The sequence below is a fragment of the Rhamphochromis longiceps genome, linkage group LG20 (genome assembly GCF_057381845.1).
Source record: "Rhamphochromis longiceps isolate RC_006_pf linkage group LG20, R_longiceps_female_GT1.1, whole genome shotgun sequence".
NCBI lineage: Eukaryota > Metazoa > Chordata > Actinopteri > Cichliformes > Cichlidae > Rhamphochromis > Rhamphochromis longiceps.
In genome coordinates, this window is record NC_140576.1 from 35,787,998 (window position 1) to 35,810,044 (window position 22,047).

Consider the following 22,047-nt stretch of genomic DNA (forward strand, 5'->3'; position numbering starts at 1 on the left):
GGCGGAGTTTGGAGTCTGACTGTTTGAGGCTGTGGACAGGTGTCTTTTATACAGATGATGAGTTCAAACAGGTGCCATTCATACAGGTAACGAGTGGGTGACAGAAAAGCTTCTTACAGAAGACGTTACAGGTCTGTGAGAGCCAGAGATTTTCCTTGTTTGAGGTGACCAAATACTTATTTTCCACCCTAATTTACGAATAAATTCTTTACAAATCCTACCATGTGAATTCATGGATTTTTTTTTTTCACATTCTGTCTCTCACAGTTGAAGTGTACCTCTGGTGCAAATTACTGACCTCTGTCATCATTTTAGGTGGGGGAACTTGCACAATCGGTGGCTGACTAAATACTTTTTTGCCCCACTGTATGTGTGTGTACGAAGCATACGGGCATTATTCTCTGAATGGACACAATGATTACAGCTTTTTAACGATCTAGAGCATTATTATTATTATTATTTAAAGATGACCTCAACTCAAATATTTGTTGTTTTAATGAGCAGGTATTCAATCAGGCTAAATCCACAATTGCATTTTTATGATTTTTCTTTTATAATGAAGGTTTTAATGTTGAAATATAATGACCTGAGGTGTGTTTATTCAGGCAGGGTTTTCTCATGTTTGTCTCACAGCTGTACAGGCAGGTTACATTTTAAGTGACATGACCTGGAATGATGTAACTGTAGCAGCTGAGCACGGTGCAGTCAGCCCAGGTTAATTCCTCACTACCTCACATTACCTGCTCCTGTTCTGGCTTATAGCAAGCTCTACCGTAAAAACCGAATCAGTGGCCGTGCTTTGCTTTAAAAGATGGCTGGTCTGATTAAAAGACTTGCACACCCTGGACAGAACAGTTGATCAAGGTCGTACAGTTAGGTGGCACTTCAGATCTCTTCATAGAGAGACGGCAAACTGAAAGAGTTTACTATGAACTTGAATGTTCAATATTTACTAATATTTTTTGTTTTATGAAGACGATTGAAGGATTGATGGGTGGAGAATCTGAAATCAATATGTTTTTGTGCAAAACAGCTAGACAACGCGACTTGTTTATTTAACTTAAACAACAAAACTGTTAAAATCCAAGATTAAGGATTAAGATTTAATCTTCATGAAATTTAAAGAAGTCCAGTCATTTTCTTTCAAGCTCCTTAGACAACCATGACCCGGATGACTGAGAACCTTCAAACATCCGTGATTTCTCTGAAGGGAAAACTGCTATAAATAAATAATCAATAACCATAGCTTTCCCTCACTGCTCTTTACTGTGCATCTTTATTATTTCACTCTGCAAGTAAAGTCAAAGGAAGATCAATATTGAAATCTCCCACACTTCCATGCACGTTGATTACATCAGATGCAACATAACAGGTGTAGCTGGGGTGAAAGTGGGTTGCAAAGAAGCTTGCAGCTGTGCCTGATCTAGCTAAATCAGCTCAAGGTGCACGTGCTACTCGAGCTACCTTTGCACAGTACTAAAACCTCCACATAAAACTGATCTTGTGACTCACAGGGAGTTTATTTTACCCTCCTCTTTGTTTAAAACTTTAACCACATGTATATTGAACACTGTTATGACAGGAAAAACATCTGAATAATGTTTAATGTTGTGGGTTCAATTTCATGTGAAAAATAATGGAAAAACTTAATGTTGTGGCTGCCATCAGAGTGCTGCTGTGGGAGAAAGCATCTACACTGGTTGTAAACATAATAAAGTACCACTGAGCTGTTCCCTTAACATTGCAGTTATGATATGATGATAGTGGCCACCCCTCTTTCTCCTTGTGTAAGAGCTGAGAGCGTAATGGCAGCCGCTGTTATGTAACTGCTGGCACACAGCACCCCCCTCTCTGCCCCCTGCTCTCTCTCTCTCACCCCTCCAGTGTCATGCCAGTTTGATTCCATTCATACCAGTTCCTGGTGACAGTGTGACCCAGTTACCCCTTGCTGTTTGTGTTTGTATATATATTTGTGTGTGTGTGTGTGTGTGTGTGTGTGTGTGTGTGTGTGTGTGTGTGTGTGTGTGTGGATCCACCATCACGCCAATTAAAATACCAAAGTCGGAGCGAGAGAGTGAAGAGGAAGCATAATTGTTCATTCATGTCTCTCGCTGCAGTTCAGAGTGAAGGAGAGGAAACTCATTCATTCACTGTTTCTTTAGATCCATCAATAATTCATCACTGCCAAAGCATTAAAATGTGATTCTAACATGTACGGTTCATGTTACACTTCATTCAGTCACATTAAAACATCATACAGGAGCCGATTTCTGCTCAAAAGAAAACAAATGAAAGATTTAGTCGTTAAAATGTTTGAGAAGCAAAATAATTTTGTTTGATTTTATGATTATAGACATGCAGCTGAGCCTAACATGCAGAAATGAAGATTTATTGATTGATTCAAAATAACTTTAAAGAAGATTATTGCCTTTTTTGTTAAAACATTAACATTTGGAGAATCTCAAGTAGAAACAAATTATTTATGACTGAATAGTCATAGTCTTTATTTTAGGTCAGAAACTTGTGAAATAATCAAACAAGATAGTTTATCTATCTCAACAGCTCTAAACACAAGTTACTCTAATTCGCTTTAGTTTTTTTATATCTCAGTTAAATAAAATCCAGTGCGACAAAATCAAAAGGTTAAATATGTTTAAAATTCCATAAAAGAAAGTCCAATTAAGCAGAAAGCAATAATTTAATAAAGCAACTCCAGAAATAAAAATAAAAATATAGAAGGGAAAAGGTGATTATGACAAAACCGAACGGCTCTATGGAATAAAATGGCTCAATAAGGCAAACATCACAAAAGTCTTTGAGTTATTAAAAAAAATCATCCACTGTGCAGATGTAACGCAGGCTGAAACTGTGTGTGAGGCTGTAAACATGCTTCCACTGTGAGGGTTTCAAGAAGACTCGTACTGACCCATTCAGGTGGCTGTTAGAAGAACTGCAGGTTTTTGCTGAAATTTCATGAACAGGAAAACTGAAACTATATAATAAGCAGCGCATCTACATGCTGTGAGAAAACTCTTGATTTTGAAGAAGATTTTCTTGTGCAACAGTAACAGAACGGTTAGAGTTTTCAGATGTCTGAACGTCCCTGAACACGTCATCACCGATGACTCTGTCTCCCACAGGTGTGTTTCTGATCCCCTACCTGCTGATTGTGTTCGTTGGAGGAATCCCCATCTTCTTCCTGGAGATCTCTCTCGGTCAGTTCATGAAAGCGGGAAGCATCAACGTCTGGAACATCGCGCCGCTGTTTAAAGGTGCAGTACGCCACAAAGTGGGACTTTACATTTACCAAAACAAAACACTTTAGTAGGACTTTAACTACTTTTACTTTTTTTTTTTAAGTGAAATTTTATAATTCCACCTCTGCAGCGTAGCCTTTGGAATATTTGGCCCATTAATCTGATCATGGGAAGTTTTCTTGCTGTGTATCAATGTGTGTGTGTGTGTTTTTTGTTTTTTTTTATTACCATTATAAGATTTTATCAGATTATAAATTCCACTGCTAATCACTGCATTGTCATGCTTTTCAGTGAATAATAATGAGATATGCAGCTGCAGAAGCCTTAAAATCCAAACGAAGGAGATGAGTTGGACCTAAATTTACAGAAATGTTTGAAAACCAGAATGTCTGTCATAGATCAAAGGACAGAGCATAAATACAGTCATGGTTCGATTGTTCACAATCACAAGCATCTCATAAGTTTTCCTTCCCTGTTTTTAATTTCTGAAGATTTCGTTATTCCTAAAATCCCCCACTGGGGAAAAAAAAGTCCTGGGTGTGCCGCTGCAGATTCTGTTGGCTTCAAGTGCAAACCTGTCGTCAGGCTTTACAAACAGACCAAAGATATTTAAGAATTTTACATTCAAAGACTGAATAAAGGCACCGTGTCGTCAGATTTAGGTCAGTAGAAATGTTGTTGGCCGATCCTTATGAGCGGGTGAGTCTGACACGTCAGTCTGTGAGCGCACATTCAGCTTTCTGTGGAGGTTTATCTGCAGGTGGTAATCTGAGATCTGCTGTACGTGACTCCACACCCGTCTGGAAAACTGCACGTGCGCACACACACACACACACACACACACACACACACACACACACACACACACACACACACACACACACACACACACACACACACACACACACACTCAATAATAATGCACGTCTTGTACCACTTAATAACGCTTGCACACTGCATTTTTCAGAGGGCTGATCTTTACAGGGGACCACATGACTCTTCGGCTCTATCAGTAGCTAACTTTACTACACCGGCCTCCCTTTGACCTTTAGTGCAGTATTGACAGAGCTCCGCCTTCACATTCATTCAGTCTGATACAGTTACAGGGAGCAACACCAACAGTCAACACCAACAGCTCATTCATCTGTTCTGAGAGTCTCAGCAGGAATGGAGCTAAATATGGAGCAGCAGGAGGAGCATGAGGATGCATGTAGCAGAGCAAAGAACGAGCCAATCACAGGCAGATTTAGTTTTATATATTAGAAAATACAAGGATGGACCTTAAATAAAATAAAATAAATACATTCAAATAGTAGCAGACAGATGTCCAAACATGCATGGAAACACATGAAAAGTCAATATTTGATATAAACACGTTTATTCTGCAGCTCTGCCTGAAGCCCTTTTCTTCTAATTTCTTTATGTAGTCTTTATGAAGCGCCTTGAGGCGACTTATGTTGTGATTTGGCGCTATATAAATAAAATTGAATTGAATTAAATGAAAAGATGAGCAGCGTCTGATCTGCCTAAAGGTTGAGTACTTCAGCCTTTTATGTCTTTGTGAGTTCAAGAAGATTTGGAAACATTTCTCTCTACTTTCAAACCTGTCATTTTTTACATTAGCATTTGTTTTTCAATGTCCTCTATAATTTTCTGTAGATTAAATTTCTTTACTGTTAACCCAGGGGCGAGGGAACTCCAGGCCTCAAGTTCTGATGTCCTGCAGGGTTTAGATGTGTCCTTGATCCAACACAGCTGATTTAAATGGCTAAATGACCTCCTCAACATGTCTTGAAGTTCTCCAGAAGCCTGTAATGAACTAATCATTTGAATGAGGTGTGTTGACCCAGGGTGTTAAACCTGCAGGACACCAGCCCTTGAGGCCTGGAGTTCCCCACCTCTGGGTTAAGAGGCTATCATGGGATTAATTTTTGTATTTTTCCTCATATTTTCCTAAAAAACTGACTAATATCATGCTGTAAATTCGATTTCCCAAAATCATTCAGCACAGTTTGGCAGTAATTTTAGCAAAAATGGCAAAAACGTTGCTGTTGTTTGTATGTAGTCACTGAAAAATCCCGTGTGATCAGATTTTGTCCTCACACAGAAACTGTGGGTTTTTCAGGTTAGACCGTTACATGTGTGTTGGATGTGGTTCAGTTTATTGTTGGTCGTCAGAAAGAAAACACGTGGTGCTGGGATGTGGGCCACCTTCAGCTTGTGTTCAGTTTAATAGATAGAGTTCATTTAATTCACAGTGCAGTCTGGATTTTACTGACACGCATAAACTCAGAAATGTTTGTACAAACAGAAGCTCGAGTCTCTATGAAATAATTATTTATTGTGCAATGAAAGTCATCAAATGTACAAGAATAGAAACAAAAATGTTCTGTTGTGTGCTTCAGTCTTTGTATACTTTATGTATAGCAGCAGTCGGATGGTTTATACAGGCTGAAGACCAACAGTGTTTAACAGTGTGTCAGAATAGTCACACAAAAACTACAAAGTATAAAAGATAAGAGAATTTAATAAGCCAGGCCTGCGTCAGATTGGCGACTTGTCCAGTAGCCTGCCCCTCAGTCTGTGGTAGCTGGGCTAGCCTCCCACACGACCCTGATGAGGATAAGCAAAAGAGGATGGATGGATAGTTCAACATCATAACACATGTTTCAGTGAAGTGCATGCATGCAGTTGCAGGCTAGCTCTCAGTGCCCTGCAGTGTCAGAGAAGATTAGGAAAATATCTTTGTTGCATTTACAGAAGAAACAACCAAAACAGTTTTGTGAGGATCTGTTGCAAAATGACACATTTTCTTTGATTAACCAGGAGAAAGTATGAGTGAGCATCTTTATGCATCATACACCAGCAAGAAAAAAAGAAGCTGTAAATGGTGACTAGACTTTAATGACCCCAGTCAGCACAAATAGAAACAAAGAGCTTTAATGAGCTTATGCTTTCATCTCTTTCTGTTAATAAACGTGTTGTTTTCCACCTGCTAAACTCTCCCTGTGCTCTCGTCCTCTGCAGGTCTGGGTTATGCCTCCATGGTGATTGTGTTTTTCTGTAACACCTACTACATCATGGTGCTGGCCTGGGGCTTCTACTACCTGATCAAGTCCTTCACCGCCACGCTCCCGTGGTCCTCCTGCAACAACGAGTGGAACACGCCCAGCTGCATCGAGATCTTCCATCACCAAGACTGCAAAAACGCCAGCTTTGCCAACATCACCATCGGCAGCAGCAACATGACCTGCGCCGACCTGGCCGACGCGCGATCGCCCATCATCGAGTTCTGGGAGTGAGTTTTAAATCTGAATGTTTCCAACTATTTCCTATTACTGAGGTTTGTTTTATATAAAATTCACAGAAGTATTTGTGACGTGTTATAATGGCTGAATGCAGCTGAGAGCCACAGACTAAGCAGGGAGCTAAGAATTAGAGATGGACTAACACATTGTTGGTGTGAATGTGATGACAGAGAAAATAACAGCAGACGTGTCCTGTAGTTATAGGTGAGAATGAGACGCTCACAGATGTGATGTGCAGCTTGTGAAGCTTGCAGCTCCTTTAATGGCCACTGGAGCTATTTTCAGCTCTTCGATCATGATGAAGGCTCACATGTGCTCCTGTTCGTGGTGAGGCTGTGTCGTCCTGGCACCTTATTAACACAACAGAGCAGCTAATGAGGTGAAGAGATGTTTGTCAGATGACTGAGCTCGTTAGATTTTCAGTTTCGAGTCAGTCAGCAGCGCGCCGGCTCTGAGGAATGAGGGGGCGATGATGTTAAAAGACTGTGAATGTTGTAGGAAGCGCTGCTGCTCTCAGCCAAATATAGAGTGCAGTGTGTGTGTGTGTGTGTGTGTGTGTGTGTGTGTGTGTGTGTGTGTGAGAAAATAGGCCCCCTTTAGTCTTTTTTTTAACATCTGCACAGTGTTTTCCGCCAGCTGTCTTTTGCTCCCGTGGAAAGCACAGATCTGCTCTGTGACTCTGACGCTGGGCTCTTTGTGATCTTCTCTGCGCAGAAACAAAGTGTTGAACATCTCGTCTGGTCTGGACGAACCGGGGAAGATGAACTGGGAGCTCATTTTGTGTCTGATGGCTGTCTGGGTTCTGGTTTACTTCTGCGTCTGGAAGGGAGTCAAATCCACCGGGAAGGTAAAACGTTGTTTTTTAAATGGAGTCCCAACCTGTGTCTAGCACTTTGTCACCTTCCCTGTTATATAACATATTAATATTATTATTATTAACTGAGGATCAGATCAGAACATCTGCATGTGAATGAGTCTGTGTCCAGATTATTATAACGAACCAAAACCAATTAAAAATCATAACTAGATGTGAAAAAACCCCACATCCAGCCTGAAGAGGCTTTGGTGCATCTTCGATGTCTCACATCGATTGTTGTCTTGTCTGAATTGTTTAAATTCTGCACCCATCAAACACACCCTACAATACTTTTATATACCACCCAAAGAGACTAACACTAAACATGTTTGCTCAGCACAAAAGTGAACTGAAATGAGCAAACCCACTCTGGAAACTAACACAACTGACAATGAATCAAAGTCAAGACGTCAGAATAAAATCACAATAACAAATTTAAAAAACCCACAAAACTTAAACAACTCCGGTCGGTGTCCCAGGAAAAGTTTACACAGTTAAGAATAAACAGAAAAGTCCCACGAAGGACACACAAACTGAAACGTGTCGAACAAGTAAACGTTAAAAATGTGTTCCAGTTTAACCTTCGAGTGACCGAGTCAGCTTGTTGTGACATTTTTAATCATCAGAACGTTTCCTGCCGCCAAGCTGGTAAGTTGGACGATGAAATGAAACGGCTATGATAAACATAAAGTAGAAAGTGCTGCAGGAAGAAAGGGAACATGTTTAATGTCCTTTATGAACCCTTGCAGTCATTTTAGTCGCTATGGTGATTTGTTTGCTTCACGATCAGGAAATAGACTCGATCTTGAGTGCTTGAAGAGAAAGTAGCTGGACTCCTCTTTGGCTCGTGATGTTTGACTAACAGCTGATGGAGACTCCCAGTATTTATCCCTGTCACCGGGGAAAAGTGCTCAGACTCGCTGTAGATGGCTCATGGTTTGTTTAATAAGCCGCCATCTTTGCTCATCACTTGTCCTTCACAGTGGACATAGATGCCCCTCTTTACTCCTCAAACCATCTTCCCAGTTTTAAATTAAAACAATTTAGCATCTTCAAAAGAGTGTCCTCTCTCCTTAAAGGTCAGATTGAGTCATTCTCATAGATTTTTTTTTTTTAAAATTTGCAATAAAACTGAAGATACGGAGATCTTGTCTGACTTTAAAAAGCCACTGTTTGAATAATTCTTTACAAAAAGAAGTCGAACAGAGAAGACTTAGGGGACATGGATGACAACAGGAAGCACTAACTAAGACAATATGTGTGAAACTTTGTTCCCTGAAACTAACTGACCATCCTGAGTTAAAATGTCATTACCACATCACACTGTGACGAAGGTGGAAAAAATACGGGACTGTTCCTTTAAAACTACAACCTTCAAACGACGTGTGTGTGTCATCGGATTGTGATGACGAGACTGTACACGGTGCCGTCAGATGGCAGGCTAAGAGTTGCTATGACTACCCTAGAGGTAGTGGTGGTGGGGAGGAGAGTGTGGGGGTGTGTGAGGTGGCGGCATGTGATTGGTTGTCTGGTAGGAGGGCAGCTGACTGCAGTGGGACGTGACTGAGAGCCACTCGGAGAGCGAATGACCCCCTTTCCTGTACTGTAGGAAAACTCCACTCGGGGACAAACGGGGACATAAAAAATCTGTCCTGGAATTCGACCCAGATCAGCAGCGCAGGAGCACCAAGCTCTCTCTGCATCACTGATAACCATACAGATGATTTAGCTATGAAATCACACAAACTTCATTTAAAAATTTTAAATGGTTCAAAAAAACCATTCTCACTAAAGTTCAACACACAGAACTCTGTAGTTATTCAGATAGTCAAAATGATCTAAACAATTAAAGATTTCATTTTCTTGTTTTATTTTCGCTTGGAAAAAAAACAGAGTGTACTTTATGTAAACAAGGTCTGGTGGCCCTAAAATGTATAATGTAGGCTAGATTTTGTGTTAATGTGTTGGTCTTAAGTAAAACTAAGGTGTAACACTGAATTGATTGACAATTTATACTTTATATTTTAAAAAACACTCAAATGAAGTGGGGACATTTTTGACCCCTGAGGACCACAGGTGCAAGGAAATCGGGAGCACATTATGAGGGTTAAACAGCACCTTTAAAAAGAGAGTAAGGTGGGGCCTTTGCCTTTAAGGTCTGGACAAAAATAAAGACGAGACAGGAACAGAAAGAGAGAAGGACAAAGAAACTGTGCTGGAGTTGGTGAAGCCCCCAACCACGTAGAAAGTTTTCTACATGAGGGAAAACTACTAAACGTGCATAAACACCTAACAGTAACACAGCTCACTGTTACCAGTTAGAGGCCCAGAGGATCTTATTAGCCACGGCTGCGGGGGAACACCCTTCAGAGTGGCCACGCCCCTAATCCAATTATCCATGTTAAGTTATTACAAATAAATGAACCTTTGAAAGAGTAGGCTGTAAACATGTTTATTTTTACTGTAAGGTTAGATATTTCAGCACTGCTGGAGTCTGCCTCAAGTGGCCATGAGAGGAACTGCATTTTTGGTGGCTTTGATTTTCTTTTGACCCTGGATCTGGTTGTTTGGTCAGCAGTAGGATGATGTGTCGTCTCTTTTGGTCGAGTGTACCAAATGATGAAGATGCCAGAAAGGAGGAAATCCAATATTAGGGCAAAGAGAAGAAAGAGTAGCTAGTTTGCTAGTGTCTCCTGAGGGAAATGTTACCCAGCCTTCTGGTTTGCACTGAGATTCATGACTGTGGTTTCCTAAAGATTACAGAGGACCTGTTATTCTATGACTGTGCACAATGTTTTGAACATGGGCAGAAATCCTTCTGAAAGACCTCTGGTGTATAAAAGTGCACTTCTCATAAAATAAAACTAAATGTAACATTGAGGCAAACAGCTGCCAAACAGAAGCAGCCTGACATCAGAGCCTCTGACGCTGGAAGCAGACAAACACAAATGAGCACAGAGGAGTGAGTCACGCCTGTTCGTGTGCCGACTTGGCAGGAATAATATTAAATGAGAATAGATGAGAATAAATATTTGAAAGCCTGAGTGCATGACTGCCATTTATCCCAAAACACCACCGCTGATGCACAGACAGAACTTTATGATACATACTCATAAAGTTTAGAAACAGAGCAGCCCTTTGAATGGCTGTTATCATTCCTGCATCACCAGCAGGCTGTCTCTTTCATAAACAAGGAGGCTAATGAGTTTTAATGACTTTAATTCATGGTGGACCTGATGGTAAACTAAACGGGAATAATGGGAATGAGAAATGAGTGTTTCTACTTTGAAAGATGAACAAATGTCTCTCCAGATAAGCAGGAAAGGTGACATAGATTCAGTGACTTTTACCCAGGTGGCATCTCAGCAATGACAACGTATTCCCAAGCACCAGCTTCAAGGTCATGATAGTGACGACTTCAAGTAGATTTTATATGCACTTGAGTACATAACCTCTTCAGATTCTCACCATTATCTGGACTGCTCTCCATTTATCATTAATTGGAAAGGATGATAGGACACTTTTGAAGTACAAGCACAGGTACACAAAGTGTCTTCTCTCCATGGGACGGCAGATAAGAGGTATTCAAGGAGCTGATAACTTAGAGTACATAACAAATTCAATTCAATTCAATTTTATTTATATAGCGCCAAATCACAACATAAGTCGCCTCAAGGCGCTTCATAGATACAGAGAAAAACCCAACAATCATATGAACCCCTATGAGCAAGCACTTTGGCGACAGTGGGAAGGAAAAACTCCCTTTTAACAGGAAGAAACCTCCAGCAGAACCAGGCTCAGGGAGGGGCGGGGCCATCTGCTGTGATTGGTTGGGGTGAGAGAAGGAAGACAGGATAAAGACATGCTGTGGAAGAGAGACAGAGATTAATAACAAGTGTGATTCAGCAAAGAGGTCTGTTAATACATAGTGAGTGAGAAAGGTGACTGGAAAGGAAAAACTCAATGCATCATGGGAATCCCCCGGCAGCCTACGTCTATTGCAGCATAACTAAGGGAGGATTCAGGGTCACCTGGTCCAGCCCTAACTATATGCTTTAGCAAAAAGGAAAGTTTGAAGCCTAATCTTGAAAGTAGAGATAGTGTCTGTCTCCTGAATCCAAACTGGAAGCTGGTTCCACAGAAGAGGGGCCTGAAAACTGAAGGCTCTGCCTCCCATTCTACTTTTAAATACTCTAGGAACAACAAGTAGGCCTGCAGAGCGAGAGCGAAGTGCTCTGATAGGGTGATATGGTACTACAAGGTCATTAAGATAAGATGGGGCCTGATTATTTAAGACCTTGTATGTGAGGAGCAGGATTTTGAATTCCAGATTTAACAGGGAGCCAATGAAGGGAATCTGCTCTCTCTTTCTAGTCCCTGTCAGGACTCTTGCTGCAGCATTTTGGATCAGCTGAAGGCTTTTCAGGGAGTTTTTAGGACTTCCTGATAATAATGAATTACAGTCGTCCAGCCTGGAAGTAATAAATGCATGAACTAGTTTTTCAGCGTCACTCAAAGACAGGATATTTCTAATTTTAGAGATGTTGCGCAAATGGAAGAACGCAGTCTTACATATTTGTTTAATATGTGCGTTGAAGGACATGTCCTGGTCAAAAATGACTCCAAGGTTCCTCACAGTGTTACTGGAGGCCGAGGTAATGCCATCCAGAGTAAGAATCTGCTTAGATACCATATTTCTAGGCTTTTCAGGGCCGAGTACAATAACCTCAGTTTTATCTGAATTAAGAAGCAGAAAGTTAGCGGCCATCCAGGTCTTTATGTCTTTATAAGACATTCCTGCAGTTTAACTAATTGGTGTGTGTTATCTGGCTTCATGGACAGACAGAGCTGGGTGTCATCTGCATAGCAGTGAAAATGTATGCTATGTCTTCTAATGATGCTGCCTAAGGGAAGCATGTATAATGTAAACAGAATTGGTCCTAGCAAACCATCCAAAATTTATTTTGAGCACCAAGGATCTGATTTTTAATGCACATAAGTTAAAGGAAGAACTTAAAGTCTTACAGAAGATATGCAAATGCTGTTTTTTGTTAATCTCTTACAGTAAAATTGTGAATCTCTTGATGTCTGATGTTAACAGGACAAATAACAGAAAAACCATCAGGATACAGGATGGGTTTAACTGGAACCCACAAATAGAACTTTTTCACCTTAAAAGGTTTTTAATATTTTCTTTGTATGTTTTAAAATAAAACTTCATGGTGTTAAAAAGTCTGAGATCAACACTGAAAACTCTGCTGTTTTCTATTTGTTTCGCTTTAATCCCAAAATATTTACTTCCTGCTGAAAACGCCAGCTGACCGTTAAGTCTTTGACAGATCTGGAAGAATTTCAGGATATCCCGCTGTTTGCTCCACCCCCTTTTTCCTTTAATGTCAGCAGTATTAGAGCTGCACGAACAGTACCAGCTCTAATCATGTTGTCCTTGCACGATCTGACAACAAAATAAAACTACTTCTGCAAGCGCAGGAAACCGCAGGCGATATTCTACAGCTGATTCATTTGGACTGTGTTGTGATTTAGAGGTAAAGTGTGTCTGATGTGCTAAAAACAGGAAGCTGGCATCTGATATGATCCATCTCCACCTCCTGGCTTCTCTGCTGTGTTTGTGCTGTTGGAGCCTTTTGAAGCATTTTTAATGGAATCATCTCTTGGCTGGCTGTGCAGCAAAAACATCTGTGCTTGCCGTTCAAATGCAGAATCCAGAACCAATGGGTGGTGTCACAGTGGCTATACACAGTATCTGGCTCCAAGGAGCTTCTTGTGATGTCAGGAGTTTTTTAGAGTTCAGGTGTGCAGGAAAGCCCAAACGAGCCAGCAAGCTTTGGTTTTTACGCAGTTCTCCGAAGCTTTTAGTTGTGTTACAGCTCTGCTTTGGATCCAGGGTTTGAGAACTTTGTGCACCACCCTTTTACTAACTTTCAGTCCAACAACAAAAGTTCCTCTTTTCTCTGAATAACAGTCAGACTTGTGACACTTTCTCTTAGTTCTGCTTTAAACGCAGGGCACGGGTGTTATCTGAGCGCTGCTTCAGTGGAAGGGCTCAGACTTATTTCATTGATTACCTGGAAACAGAGATCAGGACTTCTTTTGTTTCTGGATATTTTCATTTATTTCCGTGTTTACATAAAAATGTGACAGACCTTTTATGTGCTCGCAGACTTTTTGACCCAGAGAACAAAGGGAAGTGAATCATGCTCTTTGAAAACTAACCAGCTGCTGTTAGGTGGTGTTAAAAGCATGATTAATGGGAAGAACATCTAACAGTGTAGGAGTGTTTCTGAAAAGCTGGAACGCAGTGTTGCTGTCGAGTTAAAGGTCGTCATAACAAGCAAACACACATCAGTTTTGTTATTACTCCATTTTGAAAAGGAAATCGCACTAAGCTGCTGCAAAACTAGAGCACGTAAACCGCATTAACCTCTGACACACATCTGTAAACACACACTCGCACACCCTCGACACACACGTTCCCAGGATCAGATAAATGGCTTTTTCTTCTCTTTTTTTTTTCTTGTTTTCACTGCTTCAGTTTAGGGTGTTGCCAAAATGACCCAATCAAAAACAGCTTCACTTATCAGACTGAGCATGTGCAGTAGAAACCTCTGTGCTCACCTGAATAGAGACGAATCCAGCAGCTTGTTTCTGTGTTGCATTCATGAACCCCGTGTCCTCATATTATCTGGGTCAGCTGTGTCTTCACAGCAGTTTGATGAAGTGAATGTAGAAGATGTTCAGTGAAAGGGCTTTTAAGTCTGCAGGCTGGACTCTGCAGGAACTTCCTGTTGGTTTTTATTTAATTATAGATAGAAATGTTCTGCCGTGATCCGGGTCAGGTTGCAGAGATACCCAGACCTCCTCCAACTCTTTAGGGTGGGGTTCCCAAACTAGCAGCGGCTCTACTTTGAGCACCTCATGAATGAAAGATCATCCACACAGGATGAGAGTAGTAGTGACGTAGCAACCGTAGACCATGTGATGTGAGTAAAAATCTGAGGAAAGAAGAGCAGGCGGGTCCAAAGTTAACGTTTTCTCTATGTTGAGGTAGGCAGCTGCCAGCGAGACATGGTGATAGTGCTGATTCAGTTATGATGGGGGGTAAATACACTAAAGAGCTGCCTGCAGAACTAGAGCCTGGGATGTCTGCTAGCAAGGAGATACATGAAGAAGTAAGAGCGCTGATGCTTTCCAGAGGAAGCTGTTTTCACGCTTGTACTCTGAGTCTTATTGTTTGGTCACGCTGCAACCAGGCTGTGACAGTTCATTTCTTACACGGTGAAGAGAGGAAAGTTTGTTTTGGTCCCTTAAATGTGAAAAACACTCAAAACCAAATCCTAACATGTTAGTTTTGGGACACAGGTTCACACGGTGTGACCTAAACGTCGAGCTCCATTCATGGGGTAGTTTACACACACATACGGTATCTCTTATGTAAGAGTCTGTGTGTGTTTGTGTTTTTAGTCTCATGGCAAGTCAAGCCGCGTTCGCAGGGCTCTCAGTACCACCAGAAACATTATCTGCTGTTTGTCTTCAGCAGGAGGCTGAAAGCTGAGCATCAGGTCAGAGCAGGGCGAGACAGCCTGAGACACACAGAGAGAAAAGAGAGAGAGACAGACAGCCAATCCAGTCACAAAGGCAAGATGTCTGCTCTTAAAGGAAACATTCGTTTGAATTAATTTTAAAAACCCACATTTAATTGGGCGTAATGTTCGACTTTTTCATTGTAGATATTAATCTTGTTTACAGTAAAGTAAACAGGCAGAGCAGACAGTAGAGACGAGTTCTGACATGATTACGTGCTTGACTGAAGTGTGACCTCGGAGTATTTGATAGTGAGAAATGCCCACAGTCACCTTCGGCCCCAGAAAATAAGATCGCAGTGGGATTAAAGCTGAAGTGGAGTCTTGGATATGTGGAGCCACAAACAGACCCCTGGGTGATGGCGCGGTGGCTACATGCATGTTTTGTCTTTGTTACTATGAACATGTTTCTGTTACACCCTTGTCCTTACATCCAGAGATTTCTCTCTTTAGTGTCACGTGACTGTCGGATGAACAGGCTTCTTTAAAAGACCCAAAGTGAGACGACTCGTTAGCAAACCGGCCTACAGATCCTGGCATTAATCATGCTGCATATACAGAGATCTGTTGATTTATCAGTGCGATCAAATTTATATCAGTTTACATAAAAGTATCAGGATTAAAAGAACTCCCCGTGATGAACGAATGCAATGAAAATGAGAATAATATGCCAGAAATGGCTGAATAAGCAGAAGATCAAAAGGTCATGTGCGAGCTTTAAAAATATGAATCGCTTTGAGAAACGTTTCAAACAGACGACTGAAATGTTTTTTCTTATTCCTTAACACACTGAACCGAACGACCTGAGCTTCACACTGTGAGTGTGCGTCAACCTGAGAAGGTGCTCCGCTGTGATTGCACTGACACTCGACCCTAACTGGGACCCGGCGCTCTCCGTGGTGCTGAAATGCCACATTCCTCCGTGTGTGTGTTCTGTCTCAGCAGGTCTCAGATCAGGTTCATTTTGCTTTCCTCTCATTTGTTTTCGTTACCTGATTCTCATGGATTTTTTTTTTTAATGGCAGAAACCCCCTGGAGATTTTTAGGTCAGGAAACAAAACCCCTTCTTCTTCATTCCCCCTATGTAACACAAATTCACTTACCTGATTTTGATTAGGTAAATGAATTTGTGTTACTCCAATTCTGCAAACATAAAACCGTCAAACGCACGAAAGTTCACTGTGCATTTATCTGCAGGTGAACAATGAGACAGTCTAACCTGCTTGTTTCACAGGCAGGTGATTAAAAACAGACAAAGAGTTTCTAGTTGAAGCTTTGACAGACTGATGGATTCAGTGAAAGAAGTGTGTGTTTTATGATAGTATGGTTGTGTTTCAGATTGTGTACTTCACGGCCACCTTTCCCTACGTGGTCCTCATCATCCTGCTGGTCAGAGGGGTGACCCTGCCCGGAGCCTACGATGGCATCATGTACTACATCAAACCCAACTGGTCCAAACTGGAGGAGGCTCAGGTCAGTTCATCATCCTGAAATCTCACTTACAGGCAGACTTTGTCATTGCATGGGGCAGTTTGAATCACTGGGCCTCTCCTTCTGACATTAAAGGGTCTTCATTATAAAATTATGAATTTTAGTTTTTGTCATGTGCGTTCATGGTGAATACACCAGCAGGATTGTCTTTAGGTTGTTTAGGTAGAAGTTTTAAACCTAATGTAGGGAGTAGAAAACCGAGATATTTGTGTTAAAACATAAAAGTAACAAAGTGGCGTAAAAAAGAAATACTCAAAGTACAGATACCTGCAGTATTTGTACTTCGTTACTTCGCTCCTCTGTTGGGGTGGGTGAAGCACCTGAAAGTGCACGAGTGGGAGGTTTAAATCCAGTTTTAGGCTGTCGGGCTGGCTGTTGTTTTTTATGGCTTGAGCATCCAAGATGCTGCAGCGTTTGTCATTAAATGTTTGCATCAAACATCAAACCCATGTGACTCCACAGGTGTGGATAGATGCTGGCACTCAGATCTTCTTCTCCTACGCCATCGGCCTTGGTGCTCTGACCGCTTTAGGCAGCTACAACCGCTTTAACAATGACTGCTACAAGTACGACACACACACACACACACACACACACACACACACACACACACACACACACACACACACACACACACACACACACACACACTTCACCAACTCCTTCAACCTCAGTCATCATATCTAAACCCTGTGAATCTTTAAATTTACTCCACCTTAAACCTGATCGTGACCTTAAACGCCTTGTTTCCTCTCCTCTTCCTCACAGAGATGCCTTCATCTTGGCGCTCATAAACAGCGGGACAAGTTTCTTCGCTGGCTTTGTGGTGTTTTCTATTCTTGGCTTCATGGCTGCGGAGCAGGGAGTCGACATATCGCAGGTTGCTGAATCAGGTATTTACTCACACCGGACCTGTTCTAATAATTTCCTCCAATGCACTTATTTATTCTTGGGCTCTATTTTACACGATTCACAGTGTAAATGATTATTTTAATACGCTGCCCTTCAGTAGACCTTCAGTTCATCTGCTGTTTTAGCTCCTCCCTATAAACGCTCTCAAAAAGCTAACATCCATCTGATTGGCAAACTTCCAGAAGCCTACAGAGGGGCAGCACTGAGTACTGGTGTCCATGCTGCGCAGAAAGAAATAAGAGCAGGCTGAAACCTGAGCTTTGAGCTCATGGGGATTACTTTTACATAAGTGCACAGTGCTATTTGAACCATGTTCAATATAAACATAGAACATAGTAACATTATACACGAAATATGAGATAAAAAAATCAGATCATCTAAACAAACGGTGTCGTTGGTGGTGCTCTCCTATTTCGACCCCAAAGCCTCTGAGGCTGGTTTAACAAAAATGCATCATACTGAGCTTTAAATATAGATGGTAACTGGACTGGTTCTTACATAGTGCTTTTCTACTCACTGAGCACTCAAAGCGCTTTATACAACTCCTGCAGTCACACAAGCACTTTATCTAAGGTTTTTTTAGTGCTTCTATCTAACATTCACTCACATTCACACTCCGATGGAGTGCATCAGAGAGCAACATGGGGTTAGTATCTTGCCCAAGGATATTTGGCACGTAGATTGGAGGAGCCGGGGATCGAACCACCAACCTTCCAGTGAGTAGGTGACCAGCTCTACCACCTGAGCTGCTGCCACCCCACTGTGGTTTTCCAGCATAACGAGGGTAACTGTTATGCTGGAAGTCAGATTGTTAGTTGTAAAGACGGAGGATGAGCAGCATCTCTGTATCACTTCTCGGGAGGAGAAACGAGACCAAGAGAGTTTCACTGTAACGATGCATTAAAATACAAAAAAAATATCCAAATCTTTACTCTCTGTCTCACACTTTTGGATGTGCGATACATTCATATAGAAGCAGCGCTTGCATCCACTGTGGTGCATGTTCCAGCTTTGATAATCCTTGTTTTAAGAGCCAATCACAATCCAGATTCTAGGAAAAACAGGAAGGGGAAAAAGCGTCAGGTCACATGAGGTCAGCTGATAATTGTGTAGCCTCGACGATTTCAAATGGTGGTTATAAAAATAATGATTACAGAAGGATTCACTGCACTGTAATGAAGACCTGAATGAACCTGTGTGTGTGTGCGTGTGTGTGTGCGCACGTGTCAGACTCCAGCCAGCAGTGTGTGTATTAATAGCTAAGCATCACGTGACGTGGCATCACAAACACACCGTTATATTTAGCTTGTCCACAGAAGGCTGCAGCTCTGAGCGGCTGTTCGGATCAAAGCTTTTCATTCAAACTTAATGAAGACTTTATGTAACCACAGAGCTAATGTTTACAGCCAGGTGAGAATAGTCACATGACAGTTCTTTGGCTATTTATACCTGGCCTCTTCAGCCCCCAGATAAAGAGCAACAGTCCTGGTGGAGGCGTGGTTGTGATAAATATACAGTTTATGATAAAGGGCCAAGAATTCTGAAAACTGCAATAACTCAAGAACAAAGCGACGAGGATTTTCAGTTTGATGCTGTTGATGTGTTCAAGAGGCTGAGCTGTAACACTGTTAAACTAAAACTGATCATTTTTCCGTCCATCCATCTGATGCCCAGATCTCCAGCTCTTCTGGAGGGATACTGAAGTGTTCCCGAGCCATCTGATAGACACCGTGTCAGCCTATTTCAACTCTCCCACTTGGAGCAGTAACTCCACCCTTTTCTGACAATCATACTCTGAGACTTGGAGGTGCTCAATCTTTCAGTCCGCTTCATTTCTGTTGTTCAGATTTATGAGCAGTTGAGAATATTTAGGTTCATTTAAGGTTCAATAACATCAGCGTTGCTGACTCACTGATTTATGGTTGTTATCGACCCTCTTATTTATGACTTTGGTCAGGTGAAAGCAGCGTGATCGATATTATTATGGAGATTTTTAAAAATCTGGGCTGGTAATAATCAAAATGAGTTTTATTGTATTTCAATTTCTCATTCATAAATTTTCAAGCCTCAGAGGTTAAACCAACAACACTACAACAAAGCCTCGTCCAAGGTGTGGCATTAAAAGCATCTTATTTTATCTAGTTGCTCTAATGGTAAAGTACAAGTTAAGATTATATATACACTTTATCCCAAATTATCATGCACTGTTTATCAGAAAAACTGGGATGCCAAATCAGTCAACACACCCTGTAAGAAACTAGCTTCAATAAGCTATAATAGCTCAATAAAAGTAATATAATAACGTTTAATAAAAAGGCTCAATAAGGTGAAGCTTGTACAACAGAAAGGAGCTCGGTCATACAGAAATAAAACTGCTTTATAAGTAAAAGATTAAATAACATTCAGAAGAACAACATTCAAACCAATCAATCGAATAAAGTTATTCTTTAATGTAAAACAAACAAATAAACTAAAACAAAACAGAAGCTGGATCGCTGTGTTCCTCTCATGTGTGACTATAATGAGATGTGCATTAATGAGTCACTAAAGTCTTCATCATGTTCTCATTTCATCTGCCTGAAAATATTTTCGTGTACCTCTCAGGAATGGTGTGTGTGCGCGTGTGTGTGTGTGTGTGTGTGTGTGTGTGTCTGTGTGTGTGTGTGTGTGTGTGTCTGTGTGTGTGTGTGTGTGTGTGTGTGTGTGTGTCTGTGTGTGAGGACAGGAATCTTTTTATTTAATCTTGCTGTAAAAAGAACAAAAGTAAATCCAATTTACTGAATCCAATCTGACACGTCTATACTGGTTTAAAGTATTAGCATCAGTGTGTGTGTGTGTGTGTGTGTGTGTGTGTGTGTGTGCAGTATTAACTGTCGGATTATTTAAGCGAGGCCTTTCACCTCGCATGCGACAGCTCTCCAGTGCATATTTCTGTGCTGCCTGATGAAACACGCCGTGATTTGTCCTGCTGTAAATATTTGTCCTGCACCTTTAATCTTTCTGCATATCAGCAAATTTATTTTGTGGTATTTGAAGCTGACCATAGCTGAGCAGATGAGACTTTTTCATAATCAGGACAAACAAGCATTTAAAGTAGAACAACCTACTTTCAAAGCTGGATGTTTTATGATGTTTCTGTTACAGCATGATGACGTCAGCCTGTTATTGCTTCATTGTGACATCGCAGAGTGTTGTGTTGAAAAAATAAAATGGGTGTTGTACAGGTCTCTCCGCGCCCTTTCATGTGATACAGTACGTGATATGGTCAAGTCAACCTTGATCGTGGATACTAACAATGACATCATGGTCAAACGCTTAGCCAACCAATTTCATATTTATGACTCTTTTCTTTTAATATTTATACTGTAGAGCCAGAAAATGAGCTGCAGCTTTAAATTCTGCACACATTACATCTTCTGTGCACATGTTGGAAAAACATGCTGTATGAGCCAAACCTTGAGCCGCATGTTAAAATCCTGTGAAGTCTCTAATGCCTGTGTTTGTGTGTGTTTCAGGTCCAGGTCTGGCCTTCATTGCATATCCAAAGGCAGTCAGTCTGATGCCGGTGGCCCCGCTGTGGGCGGCGCTCTTCTTCTTCATGCTGCTGCTGCTCGGACTGGACAGTCAGGTGACCAACACACTCTGTATCATACCTTTAATCAGCTGCGCATTTTCTCAATAAGTTTGCAGGAGTAACATGGAAATATAAATATCTATAAATATGGGTGTCATGTGGTTATAAACTGAATTTATGATATTTCCCGCAGGATTTTGGTAAATGTTTAATAGATCAGTGGTCCTAATGCAGAGCCTTGGGGGACACCACAGAAGCAAATGATTGGAGAGAAATTTTAACTGGTTTTCAATATTTTACTTGTATTCAGCTTTATTCCTCCACTTCTGTTCAGCAAAGAGACACTGAAGACACTGTATGTCTTTCTCCATGTCTGTCCCTGCAGTTTGTCGGGGTGGAGGGTTTTGTTACCGGGATTCTGGATCTGTTTCCTGGAAAGCATTATCATCGCTACAAAAGGGAGATTGCTGTGGCGATATGCTGTTTACTCTGCTTCATTATTGACCTCTCCATGGTGACACAGGTTGGATGAACAAAGACTTTTCCCTCAAAAATTTAAATTTTTGATGATTTATACCATTTTTAAATAAACTGTCTTTTCTTACTAGCTCGTAGTAACAAAAATGAAAACGCATAACGTGTGAAGGAGCTTATGAGAGAACAAGAAACACTTCAGCTGATGAACTGGTTTACTAAATCGACACTGTTCACTGAGCCGTCTGTTCCTCTGTCTCTGCAGGGAGGGATGTACGTCTTCCAATTGTTTGACTACTATTCGGCCAGTGGGATGACTCTGTTGTGGCAAGCATTCTGGGAATGCATAGTAGTTGCCTGGGTCTACGGTATGTAATAAACACAAACACACAGTGTAGTGCTTCATAGCAACGTGATTGTAAATAGAGCCTTTGTGAAGTTTGTCAGTGAGGTAACCCATCTCAAAATAGGTCTGAAAATCATCTCAGATGATGTGATATTAGAGGTCACGGGTCAACGTGTTTTTTGTCACAAGCTAATATAAAATACAATATCACAGAATAATATGGCAACA

General features: G+C 41.2%; 1 protein-coding gene across 1 annotated transcript in view; it reads left to right on the forward strand.

Annotated features, from left to right (window-relative positions):
- Positions 1-22,047, forward strand: part of slc6a8 (solute carrier family 6 member 8) — a 40,016-nt gene that overhangs the window by 12,969 nt on the left and 5,000 nt on the right. The window contains exons 2-10 of the mRNA XM_085394171.1: positions 3,141-3,272; positions 6,285-6,555; positions 7,280-7,412; positions 16,361-16,495; positions 16,976-17,079; positions 17,282-17,406; positions 20,941-21,053; positions 21,385-21,522; positions 21,739-21,841. Coding sequence (XP_085250297.1) covers positions 3,141-3,272; positions 6,285-6,555; positions 7,280-7,412; positions 16,361-16,495; positions 16,976-17,079; positions 17,282-17,406; positions 20,941-21,053; positions 21,385-21,522; positions 21,739-21,841 — 1,254 coding nt within the window. The remainder of the gene's footprint in view (positions 1-3,140; positions 3,273-6,284; positions 6,556-7,279; positions 7,413-16,360; positions 16,496-16,975; positions 17,080-17,281; positions 17,407-20,940; positions 21,054-21,384; positions 21,523-21,738; positions 21,842-22,047) is intronic.